The sequence below is a fragment of the Lepisma saccharinum genome, chromosome 4, assembly GCF_977018435.1.
Source record: "Lepisma saccharinum chromosome 4, izLepSacc3.1, whole genome shotgun sequence".
NCBI classification, from domain to species: Eukaryota; Metazoa; Arthropoda; class Insecta; order Zygentoma; family Lepismatidae; genus Lepisma; species Lepisma saccharinum.
In genome coordinates, this window is record NC_139232.1 from 46,350,950 (window position 1) to 46,365,644 (window position 14,695).

Genomic DNA, 14,695 nt, shown 5'->3' on the forward strand with positions numbered 1-14,695 from the left:
CTGAAGAGGAATAGCAACCCCAAAATTAATCAAATTAAACCAAATGGCTTTTAATTTAGTTTGCAATACGTGTATACCAAGCAGGTCGCTCCTGCTCAAACCGATAAACTTGCCAAATACTATCACCTGAATATACTATGCAAAATTGCCTTATTTCGACGTCACCCAACATGTTAAGAACGCACCCTTAACTGAATCATGACAATTTTAACACACCCTTGAACCGGCAATATGAAATTTCATTCAGAATCCAGTCCAGTTACAAAATAGCACACAATCAGATATACTTCTGATTTAAATATAGTTAATAGCTCATTATATGTCAATAGCTGTAACTTATATCTTGTTTATATATCTGGCTGAAACAGAACTCACATTTCAATGAATACGTTTTTTGAATAAGATCTTACATATTTGCCCTACAATATGTTCTAGTTTATTTTTACTTGTTGAAGCACAATGTGGTTTATTAGCACCTGATAACAAAAATACGTAAGAGTATTACATTTTGTCTACTTACATAAGTGAGTATATATTCGTTGTAAACTACGTTTCGGAAGCTTTACTGCTTCCTTCTTCAGGTGGTTGTATTTTAGGCTCGGAACATCAAGCCACGTCGGAGAAGTGTCATGTGAGGATATTAGGTAAAAGGTTGGGGTTAAAAACACTTCATGGTGCTCCACACATACAGATTTAAAACTACCTTTGTTAAAAACCTAAAGCTCACGAAAAAACAAGTTAAAATCATCAGCACGGTGAGCTTGAGTGGCCGTTGAAAGCCCTAGTTCCTTGCCAAGGTGAAGCGTGTGAGCAGCTGGCACCACGCTACCGAGTTGTGGGGTACTTCCTCTCCCACAAGTGGTCCCTCCCCTTTTTCTTCCGTCATCAATCCAAGGAGAATTCGCATTCCACTTCGGCTGCTTTCTTTATCTGCGAGGTGACATGGAAGCCTATCGGGGCATTTTTGTCATTCATATTGTCCCACTTTTTAATAAAGCTAATCCATACATCATCCAAATTGCCGTCATCTCGGTTCAGTTTATTTTTGTTTCCCGCACAAATAAGTGCCGTTTCGTATATGTTCCTATCCAATTTACTGTTACTTCTTTTGATAACCTCCCTTTTTATGATTCTATGCCCACTATTTATTTATTACGTGCTCTGCAAGCCACACGTCTACTTACGTAAGGGAGTATATATTCGTTGTAAACTATGTTTTGAGTACAACGAATTCGTGAATTCTCGAATTATGTGTAAGTAGAACTAATGGACGTGCACAGATTACTTGAAATTTTTCCACAACTGTACAAATGTAGCATCTTAAACGTGCTATATGACATCATCTGTCATAATATGTTTACTGAAAAAAAATAGACATGTAGATTATATGTTTATATCCATAAAAAATGTAACAAAATGCCAGAATATTGTACTAAATAATCCCTAATAAGTATTGTATGTCACAAGCTACAATGCATTTCATCCTAGAAAAATGAAACTGCATTTTTAGAAATTTACAAAATCAGGGTGTATGAATTAATTTGTACTGTATGAATTATATCTGTACACAGTGGAACCTCGATTTTACGTTTTCAGGGGATTAAGTTGAAAGAACTTAAAATGTGGAAAACTGTAAAATCTGGAAAATTTTATAGCATTTTGCTCTATTGGGACTATGAACATTGAATGTATAATGTGGGATAATGTAAAATGGGGGAACGTAAAATTTGGTTTCCACTGTATACGTAAAAACGTAGCAAAATACCAGAATTGTACACTCAGTATGGTATCAGTGTGTATTTGAATATACATTAATATGGTTATATTGGCTGATACATATAGATTACTGTTAAATCTGACTTCCCCCTCCCACCTTTAAAATGTACATTTTTCTGTTGCTTATAATTGATATATCTCATGAAAATTAGGATTGTTCATGTTTGAGTGGAGACTGTTTTGATATGAGAAGGGACTTATCTCCCCCCTTTTTTTCCTTCCTTCCTTAACATGAAGTTGACACATGTTTATTTGTATATTTGTATGTAATTTTATATTTGAAATTATTTTAAATTTTGCAGGTATGCCAAGCATGCAAATCTGAATCCAGGGACCGTCGAGATATGGACTTCAACAATTGGTTTGAATCAGATTGGTTGTCTTCAAACTTGCGGACTGTGGTAGACAAGGTTGTACTTAATCCAGAACCAAGATTTAGTTTTGATAGTTCTGATGGTGAGTAAAATTCAAATTTTGTTATTTTTTTTTGTTAAAAACTGTTCTATTCATCAGTTTTCCCTTTTTCTGAGAATTTCAGCGTTAGTGGTCAATTTTATCTGCTATAAATGTAAAAGTAGCTGCAGTTTTTAAAATTTTATGCAAATAAGGTGATCTCAGGTGGGAATTTTTCCAAAAATGTCCCTGCATAGGGCAGATGTGGGACTTACCCAGCCTTTGATCAATGGGTATGTGGAGGGGTAAAAGTAGGTGTACCATGGTGCTGATCACACAATCTCCAGTATGGCCTAGATCGAGCATGTGTTGGTCTGAACCTGATGTGTGTCCTGCCTTCATGACTTGGTGCATGGTGACTATGGATTGGAAAGTATTGGTTGGAATTTTTTTTTTTACTGACATTGGGCAATATTTTCCCTGTATTTGATCTTTCACTGCAACACTTTTGTGTAGCCTAATTACCTTGGAAATTATGCAAAATATCTAGTTTATTTTTGTTTTGCACCTGTTTTGGATGAAAAACTTTATTTATGATTACACGTGTATTTTAATATTCTGATGTAATTCTTGAATATTTTAAAGCAAAACCCTTAGTAAATTATTGATGCATATAATTTGAGTGGAATACTTCCACACTAACATTAATCAGTGTTTTGAAAACTTTTAATTATTACAACTTTCAAGTATCACTATTGGTGTCTGTGGGAATCAATAAAGATAGTGGTTGAATGAAGTATCAGCTCCGCTCTAAATACAACTGGACTAATCTGATACCACTTTTAACTGTTCACACTGATGCGCATACTGCATATTGTAACAGTTTAAAATTGTTCAGGTTATTTATAAGCATTCCATTTCAATCTGCCAGACTTTTGCTTAAAATATACATAGATTTACACATGAGATAATGAGAATATAATAATGAAGTAGATTAATTTATTTTTAAGTTTCAAGTTATGCACAGAAAGGCTAATCAGGACTGGACCTACAGTTTTAAACTAGGATCCGAACCACTATGTGCTTCCATCGGGTATCATAACTGTGTAATGACATTACCACTACACCATCTAGGAGGCTCAATAATAATGAAGTAGAGTTTTAACCACACAATGATGGTTCAAAACTAATGAAAAGTGAGCATTTTGCATAATTTCCATGATATTTTAGTGAGTGACAAGTGTCACACAACATTTTGTGGACTTCCTAAAATACGTATGCTCCAGAAAAGTAATTGTGATGAATATGTACTATCCCTCAAGATTGGCAATTCTTCTTTTAATTAGGAGAGATGGAGTGGGAGCAGTCGGAATTGGAGGGTGACTTGTGTGAGACAGCAGACGAAAATAGCTCAGTCCTCATGCTGGAAGATGGAAGCAGTGAAGAAAATCAGGCACTTGCTTTAGTACTGGACACTGCAGGAGCTTTAGTTCCAACGGGAGGATTGGCCGTAGTGTCGTCTAGTAGTAAGTATTAGTTTTTCTTGTATATACGCATTGCTTGCATTATAGAATTATTTTCTTGTAGTTTACGGTTATTACAAGCATAAGAAAATAGTTTTTCTTTGTGACGTTTCAGAACACACGCTCCTTTCATCAGACATTTATTTTCATTTTGACTAAAGATACAGTTATAACAATGGTTAGTAATTTTTTAAACAAAAAGAATCCATTATATAATGGATGTTGTCAATGTTACATTGTTGTAATATAGCAACTTAACTGTGAAAAAAGCAGTCTGTTTTATTTTTATTTGAGATTTTTTAAAATTATGAATCCCAAATATCATCAGGTAATTCAAATTCATCATTGTTTTCACAAAGTCTCTTGATGTTTTCTGTTACATTAAATTTTAAAGATGGTGGCTTACTCCATTTGTGAAAAAGAAAACTCCATACTGGATCTATGTTACCATTTTCATTATTTAATTTATTCCAGTGTTCTTCTGCAATGAACGAAGCTTCCCAGACATTCAACTCTGTGTTTCCCGTTAATCTTTTTAAAACCCTTCTCTTTTTAATAAAATGTTTCTCTTAGATGATATGATTTGACAAACCTGTTCTTGGGTTTAGATTTATAATGTCCAAATCGTGTTCGTGCCATCTTATTGCCATTTTCCTTGCTGTTTGTCCCACATAATCCTTTGAACATGAACAACTTATATTATATATTCCTGTGGTTTCCACATCTGGTAGAGAGTTTCTCATTTTGAATTCATTAAATGTACATTCCAAACTTCTTGGTGATTTAAAAACAATTTTGAAATCAAAACTTCTAAAAATTTTTGCAATTTTATGTGAGAATCCCTTGTGGAATGAAATGCACACAAATTTCTTTTCAACAGATTTTTCATCTTTGTCTGTATTTCTCTTTACCGTTAGTTTTCTTGCAACTTGTTTTTTGATTTGGTTTATTCTGTTAGTGTGAAAGCCATTTTCTTTTGCTATATTAAAAAGCCTTTCTTCTTCATTTTTGATATCCTCATTATTAGAACATAGTCTTTGTGCTCTCAGGAAAAAATTTAAAAATATGTTATCCATTGTTATACTCGAATGTTCTGAATTGGCATGGATGTATTTTTCACCCGCTAATTTTTTTCTATGGACTGATGTTTGAATTGTTGAGTCAGTTGTCTTAATTTGCAGATCAAGGAAAGAAATTACATTGTTATTCATGGGTTCGCAAGTGAATTTTATGCGACGATGTGATTCATTTAACAATTTAAATACGTCCATGATGGTGTTCTCATTTTTAGCAATAATTAGCACATCATCTACATATCTGATGTAGAGTTTGATATCCGCACCTATCGCATCCTGGGGGGTAAAGGTGGTCAGGGGCGGGATGCTGATCACATCACCCCCACTCACGACCGGATCAAGAAAGTGTGGGGCGTTACCCCCACACCCCCTATACGCCTTCATGGCGTGGTGCTATGCACAGGGGAAAACTTTACCTTTTTTTTTTTACCTATCACATTAACAATTGGAGATTCTATGTAATGAAGGAAAATGCTGGAGATGATTCCGGATACTGGGTTTCCCATTGATAGACCATTACTTTGCTGATAGATTTTGCCATCAAATACAAAGTAATTGTAATAACAATATAACATTGACAACATCCATTATATAATGGATTCTTTTTGTTTAAAAAATTACTAACCATTGTTATAACTGTATCTTTAGTCAAAATGAAAATAAATGTCTGATGAAAGGAGCGTGTGTTCTCCTGAAACGTCACAAAGAAAAACTATTTTCTTATGCTTGTAATAACCGTAAATTACAAGAAAATAGTAAGTATTAGATTTCAACAAAATGTACATATTCTTTGATAATGTTTCTAGTACAAACAGTAATCATGTTTTGGAGAATGATAGACACAGTAGTATATATAGTAAATACACAGAAGCAAATTACTAACTTTTTACATGCAACTTACTTACAAAGGTTATATTAATTTTGATACACTCTGTCACAATCCACACGGAAACAAGTTCAGTGCCAGTGGCCACCAAAATTAATGAACTTTTTACAAGTAAGTTGCACAGTTAGTAATTTGCATCTGTGTATTAGTAATTTGCATCTGTGTATTACAAACAGTAAACTTCTTTTCCATAAGTAATTTTGGGATGTAATAGGTCACTGGCACTTGTTTCATGAGTGATGTAATATTTATGAAACTTTTTTATGATGTGCATACTTGATTCTGAAGCACATAATTGTCTGTAATGTAATGAAGTGACATTGTCTGGAACCTTGTTGGTGGGTGGAGTGGAAATCAATTGGTCTAAATAATGCAACTTACAAAAATTTTAAATTTATGGAATACGTTTTAGTTGGTATTGTTATTGCGTTATTTTTGCAATGTTGTCATAAGAAATTAATTACATGAATTAGATTGCAGACTGGCAGTTTCTGTTCATATTGAAACTTATTATTTTTTTTCAATGGACAGTCTTAATATTGCAATACAAATTATAGAATAGACTGTGGTTTAAAGATTTCATTTTTTAGTTTAAAGATTTTATTTTCAGTTATTTAGTTTAAATTGGTGATGATAGATTTCTCTTGAAAGTTTTTTTCTACTAGTACTGGGCCACTTATTTTCCTTTATCAATGATGATGAATAACTTCAAAACTTAATGGGATGAAAATATTGGCAAATATATAATATTGTCCCAGAGAGGGTTGATGAAACCATTCAGTGTAACTTATGGTTTAGAGTTAGATTTTGTAATTTCATTACTTTATTGTTGAGAAGATTCAACAATATAGAGCAACCACAAGGAAAAGAACCTTCAACGAAAAGTCTCTGCGCAGCTTTCCCTTCCATGCGGGAGTACGGTGCACAGGAGTCACGGGCATGTGCAGATTTTTTTGCTTGTGGTTCCATTATACTATTGTTGAATACTCTACAGTACGTCTACTACCTTATACAATTGCATTCCTCACATTGTTTCTGGTTGATGAAAAGTTGTATTATTCAAGCAGTTTTAGAAAAATAGCATCACTGCACTACAGAATAAATAAATGATATAGTATGTTGAAATGTGAAATGATGAAATTTCAAACAATAACTGTGTCTCTCATACTGCCAGTTTATCATATTATACATGGCTGTACTACAATAAAATGCAATTATTACAAATGAATGATGGAAAAAGATCATCACTAGCACCATAATGCACTTAGATTCACACACACATATTCAATTTAAAATGGTAATTACTAGAACTATGATTTCTATGACCATAAATTAACCCATCCGCATACCATTTAAATGCCAAATTTTTTGCCATGAAATACCATTTAAATTTGGCTATCTCCCATGAAGGTTGCACAGCAAGACAAGATGTCAAATACTGTGAAAACTATCCAAGCAATTTACATGAAAATTTTATATATTGAAGTGGAAGTATAGTAATAAGTATGCACATATGCAGTTTACTTGAAAGATAATTAGAAACTCACCAAATAATTTTGATCACACACATCTTTGCATTCCATTTCCATTCCTCAACCTTTTATTTTTTTCCTGCCACAGCCACCTCTTCCTCACTTTCACTACATTCTTCAATTTCACTAACACAAAATGAACCCCCGTGTTTATCTCCACTTCCAAAATCCACATTTTCCTCTTAATCGCTATCGAAAATCAACTTTTCAATCGCAGAATCTTCTACAACAATCTTACACAACATGTTTGCAAGACATAACAAATGAAGGTTTGTTTACATGAGAAATTACTGACCAAAACACGCTTGAAATGGTATGAAAAACTTAGCAGCACAAACATACATGTCATAGATTTGAAAGATCATACAACCTCTGCCATCTATTGAATGAAAAAGAAACTACGTGATTGAAAATCGGGAACCCGTCGATTCGACGACTAGGTACGGCAAGGGAACGTCCAGACAGGCCGTCGATTCGACGACTAGGTAAGCGGATGGGTTAATGAACTTTAAAAATTATCAAAATATGACCTATAACCAGAAATTGTTAAAAATTACAAAGTTTACTTTAGAAAAGTTACAATTAGTTACAGATGAAAATTTACACCTCCCATTATCTCATTTCACTTTATCATTAATGATAAGATATTTGTAATAAAAAAGGGGGGAGGGAAGAAGGCAAAGAAAGCTTTTCATTACCAGCACTAATGCGATTTTATATCACATTTTAGCCAAAATATAACCTAAGATTAAAATGTGACAAAAAATTATGAATTTATATAACCAGTAAGATCAACACATTATGTTCATTAAATTTTTTAAAAATAAAATTTAATATTAATTTGGACACTGAAAGCAGGCTTACTTAGAAATGATAAATCAAGAAAATCTAAACACTATTGATCACTGTTCTTTTGTTTTTAGGGCAGTTATTTAAAACATAGTTAGTTTTAAAAGTTCCATTGAAAACCCTCATATGAGTTTGGAAAATGTTTTATATATGTATGGTCTGTTTGACACTTCTCTCCTGTGTATATTTCTACCATTCAACCTGAAACATTGTTGTTTTTTTCTGGCCAAGGTTCCTCTGTGTCCAGCCAACCAGCTTTACCTCCAAATCCTCAACACCCTGCTGTGTTAGCAGGCAATGAAGTTGTGCCAGCCAGCGCACCTTCTCCTGCTTCTACGAGCTCCGAAGTCGTTCCCTTCAATGCGTCTCCTTCGTACTTGCCCGTAGCTACCTCTCCAGCATACCATCAACTGGCCATAACTGTTCCCAATTTGCCAGCAGGCAGTGAGGCAGAAGGAGGACATCTGGCCATCTCAGCCTCGGCATTGCCTCCAGTTAACCCAGTCCCTGCCATTACAGCAGGCACAGAGGTTGTTCCTTCCACGTCACGGGCACATAAAGGACTACTCAGGAAGAGACGGCAGGATATTGTTCCCAGTGTAAGTACAACATTTTTTCATGTTTGTTCGAACTGATTAGTATTAAAAGATAAAATCTGTGGTAGATTTAAGTATATAAACTGTGCAACAGCTGTGTGAGAACCAAGAATTTCCGAAGTGATTTTAATTGCATATCAAATCCCATCCTTGATGTCTTCTGGCTTTCAAGACTGGAGTCGGCTACCATTGCTATCAAGTAGCTCCCTAATTGTCCTCATGATGGTGGGTCAACCCTTAAATTTGGAGTTCTCACCAGGGATCAAACCCAGAACCACTCACGCCAAAGACTAAGTACATGGAGAAAGATACAAGAAATAAAGAGGATATGATATAAAGAAAGCATTAGGAACTGCAGTGCTCCAGTTGGTAAGGCATCTGCCTGCCATGCTGTAGACCCAAGTTTTATTCCCTGTAAAATATTTTGGTTAAAGTCCCTGCATAAAACTTGGGTTTTACAACCTGTAATCAAAGGGGAAAAGTGGCAAAATGAGGACTAACTACTAAAAAAAAGGATATGTAACCCCCTCTCTCCTTTCGAAAATCCTGGGCTGATCACTGATGCTGATGACCTCACATCCACTATGGCTAAGATCAAGAATGTAAGTGTGTGTGTGTGTGTGGGAGAGGGGGGGGCTGTACATTCAGGTTGCCTATGTTTTTTTTGTGTTTGTTTCGAACATTTGAAAATATGCTACACAATAAGAGGCACTAGGAGTCTCACAGGTTTCTCGCTCCTGGAAAACCTGGAAAAGTCAGGGAAATGAGCTTAAAAATGAAAAGATCATGGAAAAAGTTGGGAAAATTGTATAGTTTATAGCATCATTTCTCAACCTATGGGGCCCAACCCACTGTGGTGCCCTGAAGGGGAATTTGGTGGGTTGCAAAGTTGGGCTCGAAAATTTATTTACTGTCTCCTAAACTTATTACATTTAACCTCTTCAGTCCCAAGCATCTCGATCGAGATACCCAAAAGTAAGCCTCACGGTCCCAAGCATGTCGATCGAGAGGCTGTGTCAAGGTCGTAGTTTTTACGTTATAACGTTTGTATTTTTGGCTAGAATTTCGATTTTTTTTTATATATTGTTCCTAACACATGTATTTAACAGAAATTTTTTTTTTGTCTTCATGAACATGGAGGGGAAAAGGCGGGAAAAGTGACTTCTCTTTTGCGTCTGTTTTCAAGGGAAATGTTTTGCCGACAAATTAAGACTGGCTTTCTTGTTCTAAAGCAATGCTTTTCACTCCCGCCTGTGAACTGCATTCGAAGGAAGCTTGTTTATCAGTATCCGATGTCAATGAAAGTTTTCCGTGAGGGTGCAAGCAGGGGGTGGGGGAGGGGGAAGACTGGTTGTTGAATCTGCGTTGTGAGAATGGAATTTCGAAGCGTGCTGAAGGAAACCTTTGTTTTTTTAGCACAAGTGTCCACAAGTTGCGACAGGGGTTACCCTGCATTGTCTAAAAATAGAATTTCAAGCAGCTGCAAGAATCGGCGCTCATTTATCACTGCGTTCTAGCTTTTCGTCCGTGAATGTTGTGCGTAGGTGTCGTTTTGTGCCCAAGTGTGAGGACATTTTTTTGGGTGGTGACAATTTTTTAAAATAATTTTTGGGGGTTTTCTCCCTTCCCCCTCCTGGCATAAATTTTGCATTTTGACATTTTTTTTGGGGTGGGGGCGGGGGGAAACCATTTTTTTTAAGAAAAGTATTTTTGAGGGGATTTCCCCCTCCATATGTACACCGAATGTGCATAAATTATATATCGCCTGAATCTGTGATTCATTCTGCGTACAACGGTATATCGTTCATATCTCCAGGGCAAATAGTATCTGAGCTAAAGTCATTTCAAGGTACTGCTGCATTTTGAAGCTTGAATCAGTGGCATGCCAACCATTCCTTTTGGGGGTACAACTCAAGTTACATTGGTCATATGATAATAATGCAAATATTTTTGTGTTCCTTACATGTCAGCGATCATTTCCATGTGCATGTCGACACTGTCATGTACTTTTTTCTTGGGGGGAGGGTGGGGGAACCAAATTTTTTTTTCCGAAATTTTGGAATTTTGAGAGTTAGCCCCCTCCCCCCACCACATATATGCTGAATTTGCATAAATTTCATATAGTCTGAATCTGGTTCATTCCGCGTACAACGGTATATCACTCATCTCTCTAGGGCAATTAGTCTCCGATCTACACTCATTTAATTGAAACTCTGCATTTTGCTTAAAATCGGCTTGGGACAGAGAGGCTTACTAGTGAAAATGGCCTTGGGACTGAAAAGGTTAAATTCCTAAGATATATTGTTTTAACAATTTAAATTCAACCCATGTTGTACGTAGTCTAAACTCTACGTTTGTGTTATTCGTGCTCTAACATTTTATTTACCGGCATATCTCTGATGTTTAATTCAAGAGAATCGGATATCTGTTGTTTTAGTTTCGGTTGCAACAAAGAGTTCTTAATTATCTGTGTGTCACATGGTGTTGCTTGATATTTCCAACCGCGCGCACGCGCGTGTGTTGTGCGTGTGCGTTAGGACATTGCATGTAGGTATGGAAAAAAAATATTTTTAAAATTATAGGGTGCACCCCTCCTATGTTGTTTCTACTGGCAAAATATGAATGCATACCAAATTTTAGGTCATTTGGTGATGTTTTGACCCCCGCCCAACACGATTAACTGATTTAGTTTATTAATCATCGTTTTCCTACACTAAAATCATGACAAAAATGTTTGCAATGTAAGACAGTTTATTATACAGAGAAGACAAACTCCATATATAGTAACTAACAAGTATGGTGATAGTGAAATCATTTGAAATCACTTTACTGGATTTATGGTTTTATGGAGGAGAGTGCTGTTAAGTTCTTTAATGTCTCTTTTTGAAAGTTGGGTATTTTTTGCGGTGATATTCGATCACTTGCAATAAGAACTGTTTTTTGTGTTTCATCATTGGTAACACTAGTTGAGAAGTCTTGGATTAGTTTCACAGCCCGTTCCGACAGATCATTCACCACTTTGACATGCCGCACATATGTCTCAGCTTCTTGGTAATTGGGATCATTATGCCATTCACTAACAGGTTTTCTTAGCCAGTCGCCGCCAATTCCCATACTGTGAAACAAGAACCAGGATTTAGGCCCAATAAGGGATGATAGTTTTGTACTGTGGCTAAGAATAGGAAAAGTTGGATGGACCCTTTCAAACTCTTTTGGTCGAGGAATTCGGAGCAATGTTCGAGCAATCTGCTGCCGTTCTGAAGAGGAAAGTCTGTTTGAAAATAGAGAGGACACAGCACATTCTTCGGTGAAGTACCAGAAGTGCCTTTCCATGGCTTTTATGGCTGCATTTGCAACTTGAGGATCATGCTTGCAATACTTGTTCAAGTCATGCCATAGCTTGAGATCATTATACACTGCATCGGCACCAATGGATGAAGAGAGCCAGTTTTCAACGTAGAATAGTGCATTAAATTTGCATAGTGCTTCCAGTTTACTGATCATGTCCTTGTCATATCCTGCTTGAGCACAGAAAACAAACATCTTTGCAGGATACAAAATGGATGGCATCCATCGAGCTTGATGCGCTGCTCCTGGTTTCAGCCAGTGTCTCACCCAGAAGTATCAACATCAATTCAGCACACTCCCGAAAGTCAGCGCGAGGTAGCAAGTTATTTCTATTTGGAGTAGAAAGTATTCTCTTCAGTGATTGTATAGAATTTTCCATAGAGAGTTTCAAACTCCTGTCTTTGATTTCTAGGATGTTAAAACCAGCTTCTGTGTTAATAGTTGACCAAATAGAGTCTCTGAATTGAATGATATTGGTGTTTCAGGACCTGATGTTGCACCAAACATTTCTTTGTGAACTGAACTCGGAATTCTTTCAAATATGTGATGCCGACAAGCCAGCATAAACAACTTCTTGTCAAAGAGATTTTCCAGCCTAACACAAGCTCCAATTTTCCATCCTGAGTTTGAAGCTGTAGTGTCAAAAACAAGGGATCTCACATTATCTGAAATGTCCCACTCGTTTGCTAGGGCAAACGTAGCGCTTGCTTGTTCTTCACCTGTTGTGTTTGTAATTACAGGGATACCAAGAACTTTGCCTTCTTCACAGACTGGCATACCAGATACCAAAATCACTAGTCTTTCTTTGTTTTCTTTTTTGAAGTCTGGAACCAGCTTACCATCCCAATGTAGTGTTGAGTGCTTCGGTGCTGTGAATGTAGCCTTAATTGCTTGCGCTGATGATTTCCTAACTTCCTTACCTGCTGTCCAAGTGCTTTTAATTGAAAGAGTTGCTTTTTTCAGTGGAACTCCACCTTCTGTAAGAATTGCTCCCATGAATGCTGTTCGTTGACCAGCTGATAGATTAAGCCTGTCTCCCATGGTTGATATGATTTTGCTTGTAAATGGATTTCTTGGTAGATTTAAAGCAATTGACGAACTTTTTCTACGAAGTGTTGTACCTGTACCTGTTGCGCCACTGCTAGTTGAAGGAAATACAAACTCAGGATCTTCAATTGCATCAGGTTCAGCATCAAAGCCATCCAAATCACTTGAATCAAGGCTACCAACTTTATCAAATTCTAGACTAGTACTTGTGTTTATGTTTGTCTTGGTTGAAGCTTCTTCTTGGCGACGCTTCTCCCTCAGAGCACGCTCAATTTCTTTTTCGTTATGAGATAATTTCCTCATAACTTTTGCAAAGTATGTCTTATCAAAAACACCTAACTCCATTTTTCGACATGATCTTTGATCTTCTAAGAATTGCACATCTTCCAGAATCATTTTCCTAGTCCTACATCTGTCATGTTCTATAATAGAAATAGCATTGTCATGTGCTATGTCAAAGAGTAGAAGAAGAGATTTGAGAAAGCTTTCACTCTCAGCTGGGAAGTTCTTCCTTGTTTTGTGTTTCCGAAGATTTTCGTATTGCACAATTAATTTATTGAGTTTTACTTTGGAACGCTCTGACAGGCGTCACTGGAATGCCAGAAAGCTCCCAAAACTTTTCTGCCTTCAGGATAACGAATTTTATAACATCATCCCTTTTATCTTCCTGCATGGGTCCACGATTGAGAAAAACAAAGTAGCGAAGCACATCCCCATTGGTGGGCAGTTGAGATCCTATTTTCGGGGTCAAATCTTGCAGTAAATTACTTAAGAGCCACGCTTCAAACACTTCTCTATCATCCTTTCTAAGTACCGGGCGGTTTGGTGTGGATGAAATTGAAGGAACTGCTTCATGAGGTGGTTCTGTTCCCATATTTACACTCATATCTGCCTTGGTTACAACTTATAAAAGAAAAATATAATAGGTTACAACTTGTTGCCATGTTGTTAATGTCCGTAAAATGAACAAAGTATATACAATTACAAACAACAGATCAGACAACTATTTTTGAGGTGGGCAGGGGTCAAAACATGGCCTACAGACCTGAAAATTTGCAGGCGATTATGTTTCAATAATAGTAACAATATGGCAGGGGTGCACAAGAAACTTTCGAAAATTTTTTTTTTTTGCAATGGTCTAGTGTGCGTACATGCGCGTGCAGTTGCCGAGAGGTGTCAACTGGCATCATTAACCCATCCGCTTACCTAGTCGTCGAATCGACGGCCTGACTGGACGTTCCCTTCCCATACCTAGTCGTCGAATCGACGGGTTCCCGATTTTCATCATGTAGTTCCTTTTTCATTCAATAGATGGCAGAGGTTGTATGATCTTTCAAATCTATGACGTGTATGTTTGTGCTGCTAAGTTTTTCATACCATTGAAGCATGTTTTGTTCAGTAATTTCTCATGTAAACAAACCTTCATTTGTTACGTCTTGCAAACATGTTGCATAAGAATGTTGTAGATGATTCTGCGATTGATAAGTTGCTTTTCCATAGCGATGAAAAGGAAAATGTGGATTTTGGAAGGGGAGATGAGCACGGGGGTTCATTTTATGTTAGTGAAATTGAAGAATGTAGTGAAAGTGAGGAAGAGGTGGCTGTGGCAGGAAAAATATAAAAGGTTGAGGAATGGAAATGGAATGCAACGATGTGTGTGATCAAATTT

At 36.5% G+C, this 14,695-nt stretch overlaps 1 protein-coding gene across 2 annotated transcripts in view; it reads left to right on the top strand.

Moving 5' to 3' along the window:
- The window catches only part of Ubr3 (Ubr3 ubiquitin ligase), a 161,869-nt gene that overhangs the window by 103,904 nt on the left and 43,270 nt on the right, over positions 1-14,695 (top strand). Inside the window, exons 16-18 of one of the 2 annotated variants that reach the window (XM_083120461.1) lie at positions 2,079-2,232; positions 3,516-3,695; positions 8,267-8,634. In XM_083120461.1, the coding sequence (XP_082976587.1) occupies positions 2,079-2,232; positions 3,516-3,695; positions 8,267-8,634 (702 nt within the window). The remainder of the gene's footprint in view (positions 1-2,078; positions 2,233-3,515; positions 3,696-8,266; positions 8,635-14,695) is intronic. The other variant, XM_083120462.1, reaches the window with a different exon arrangement.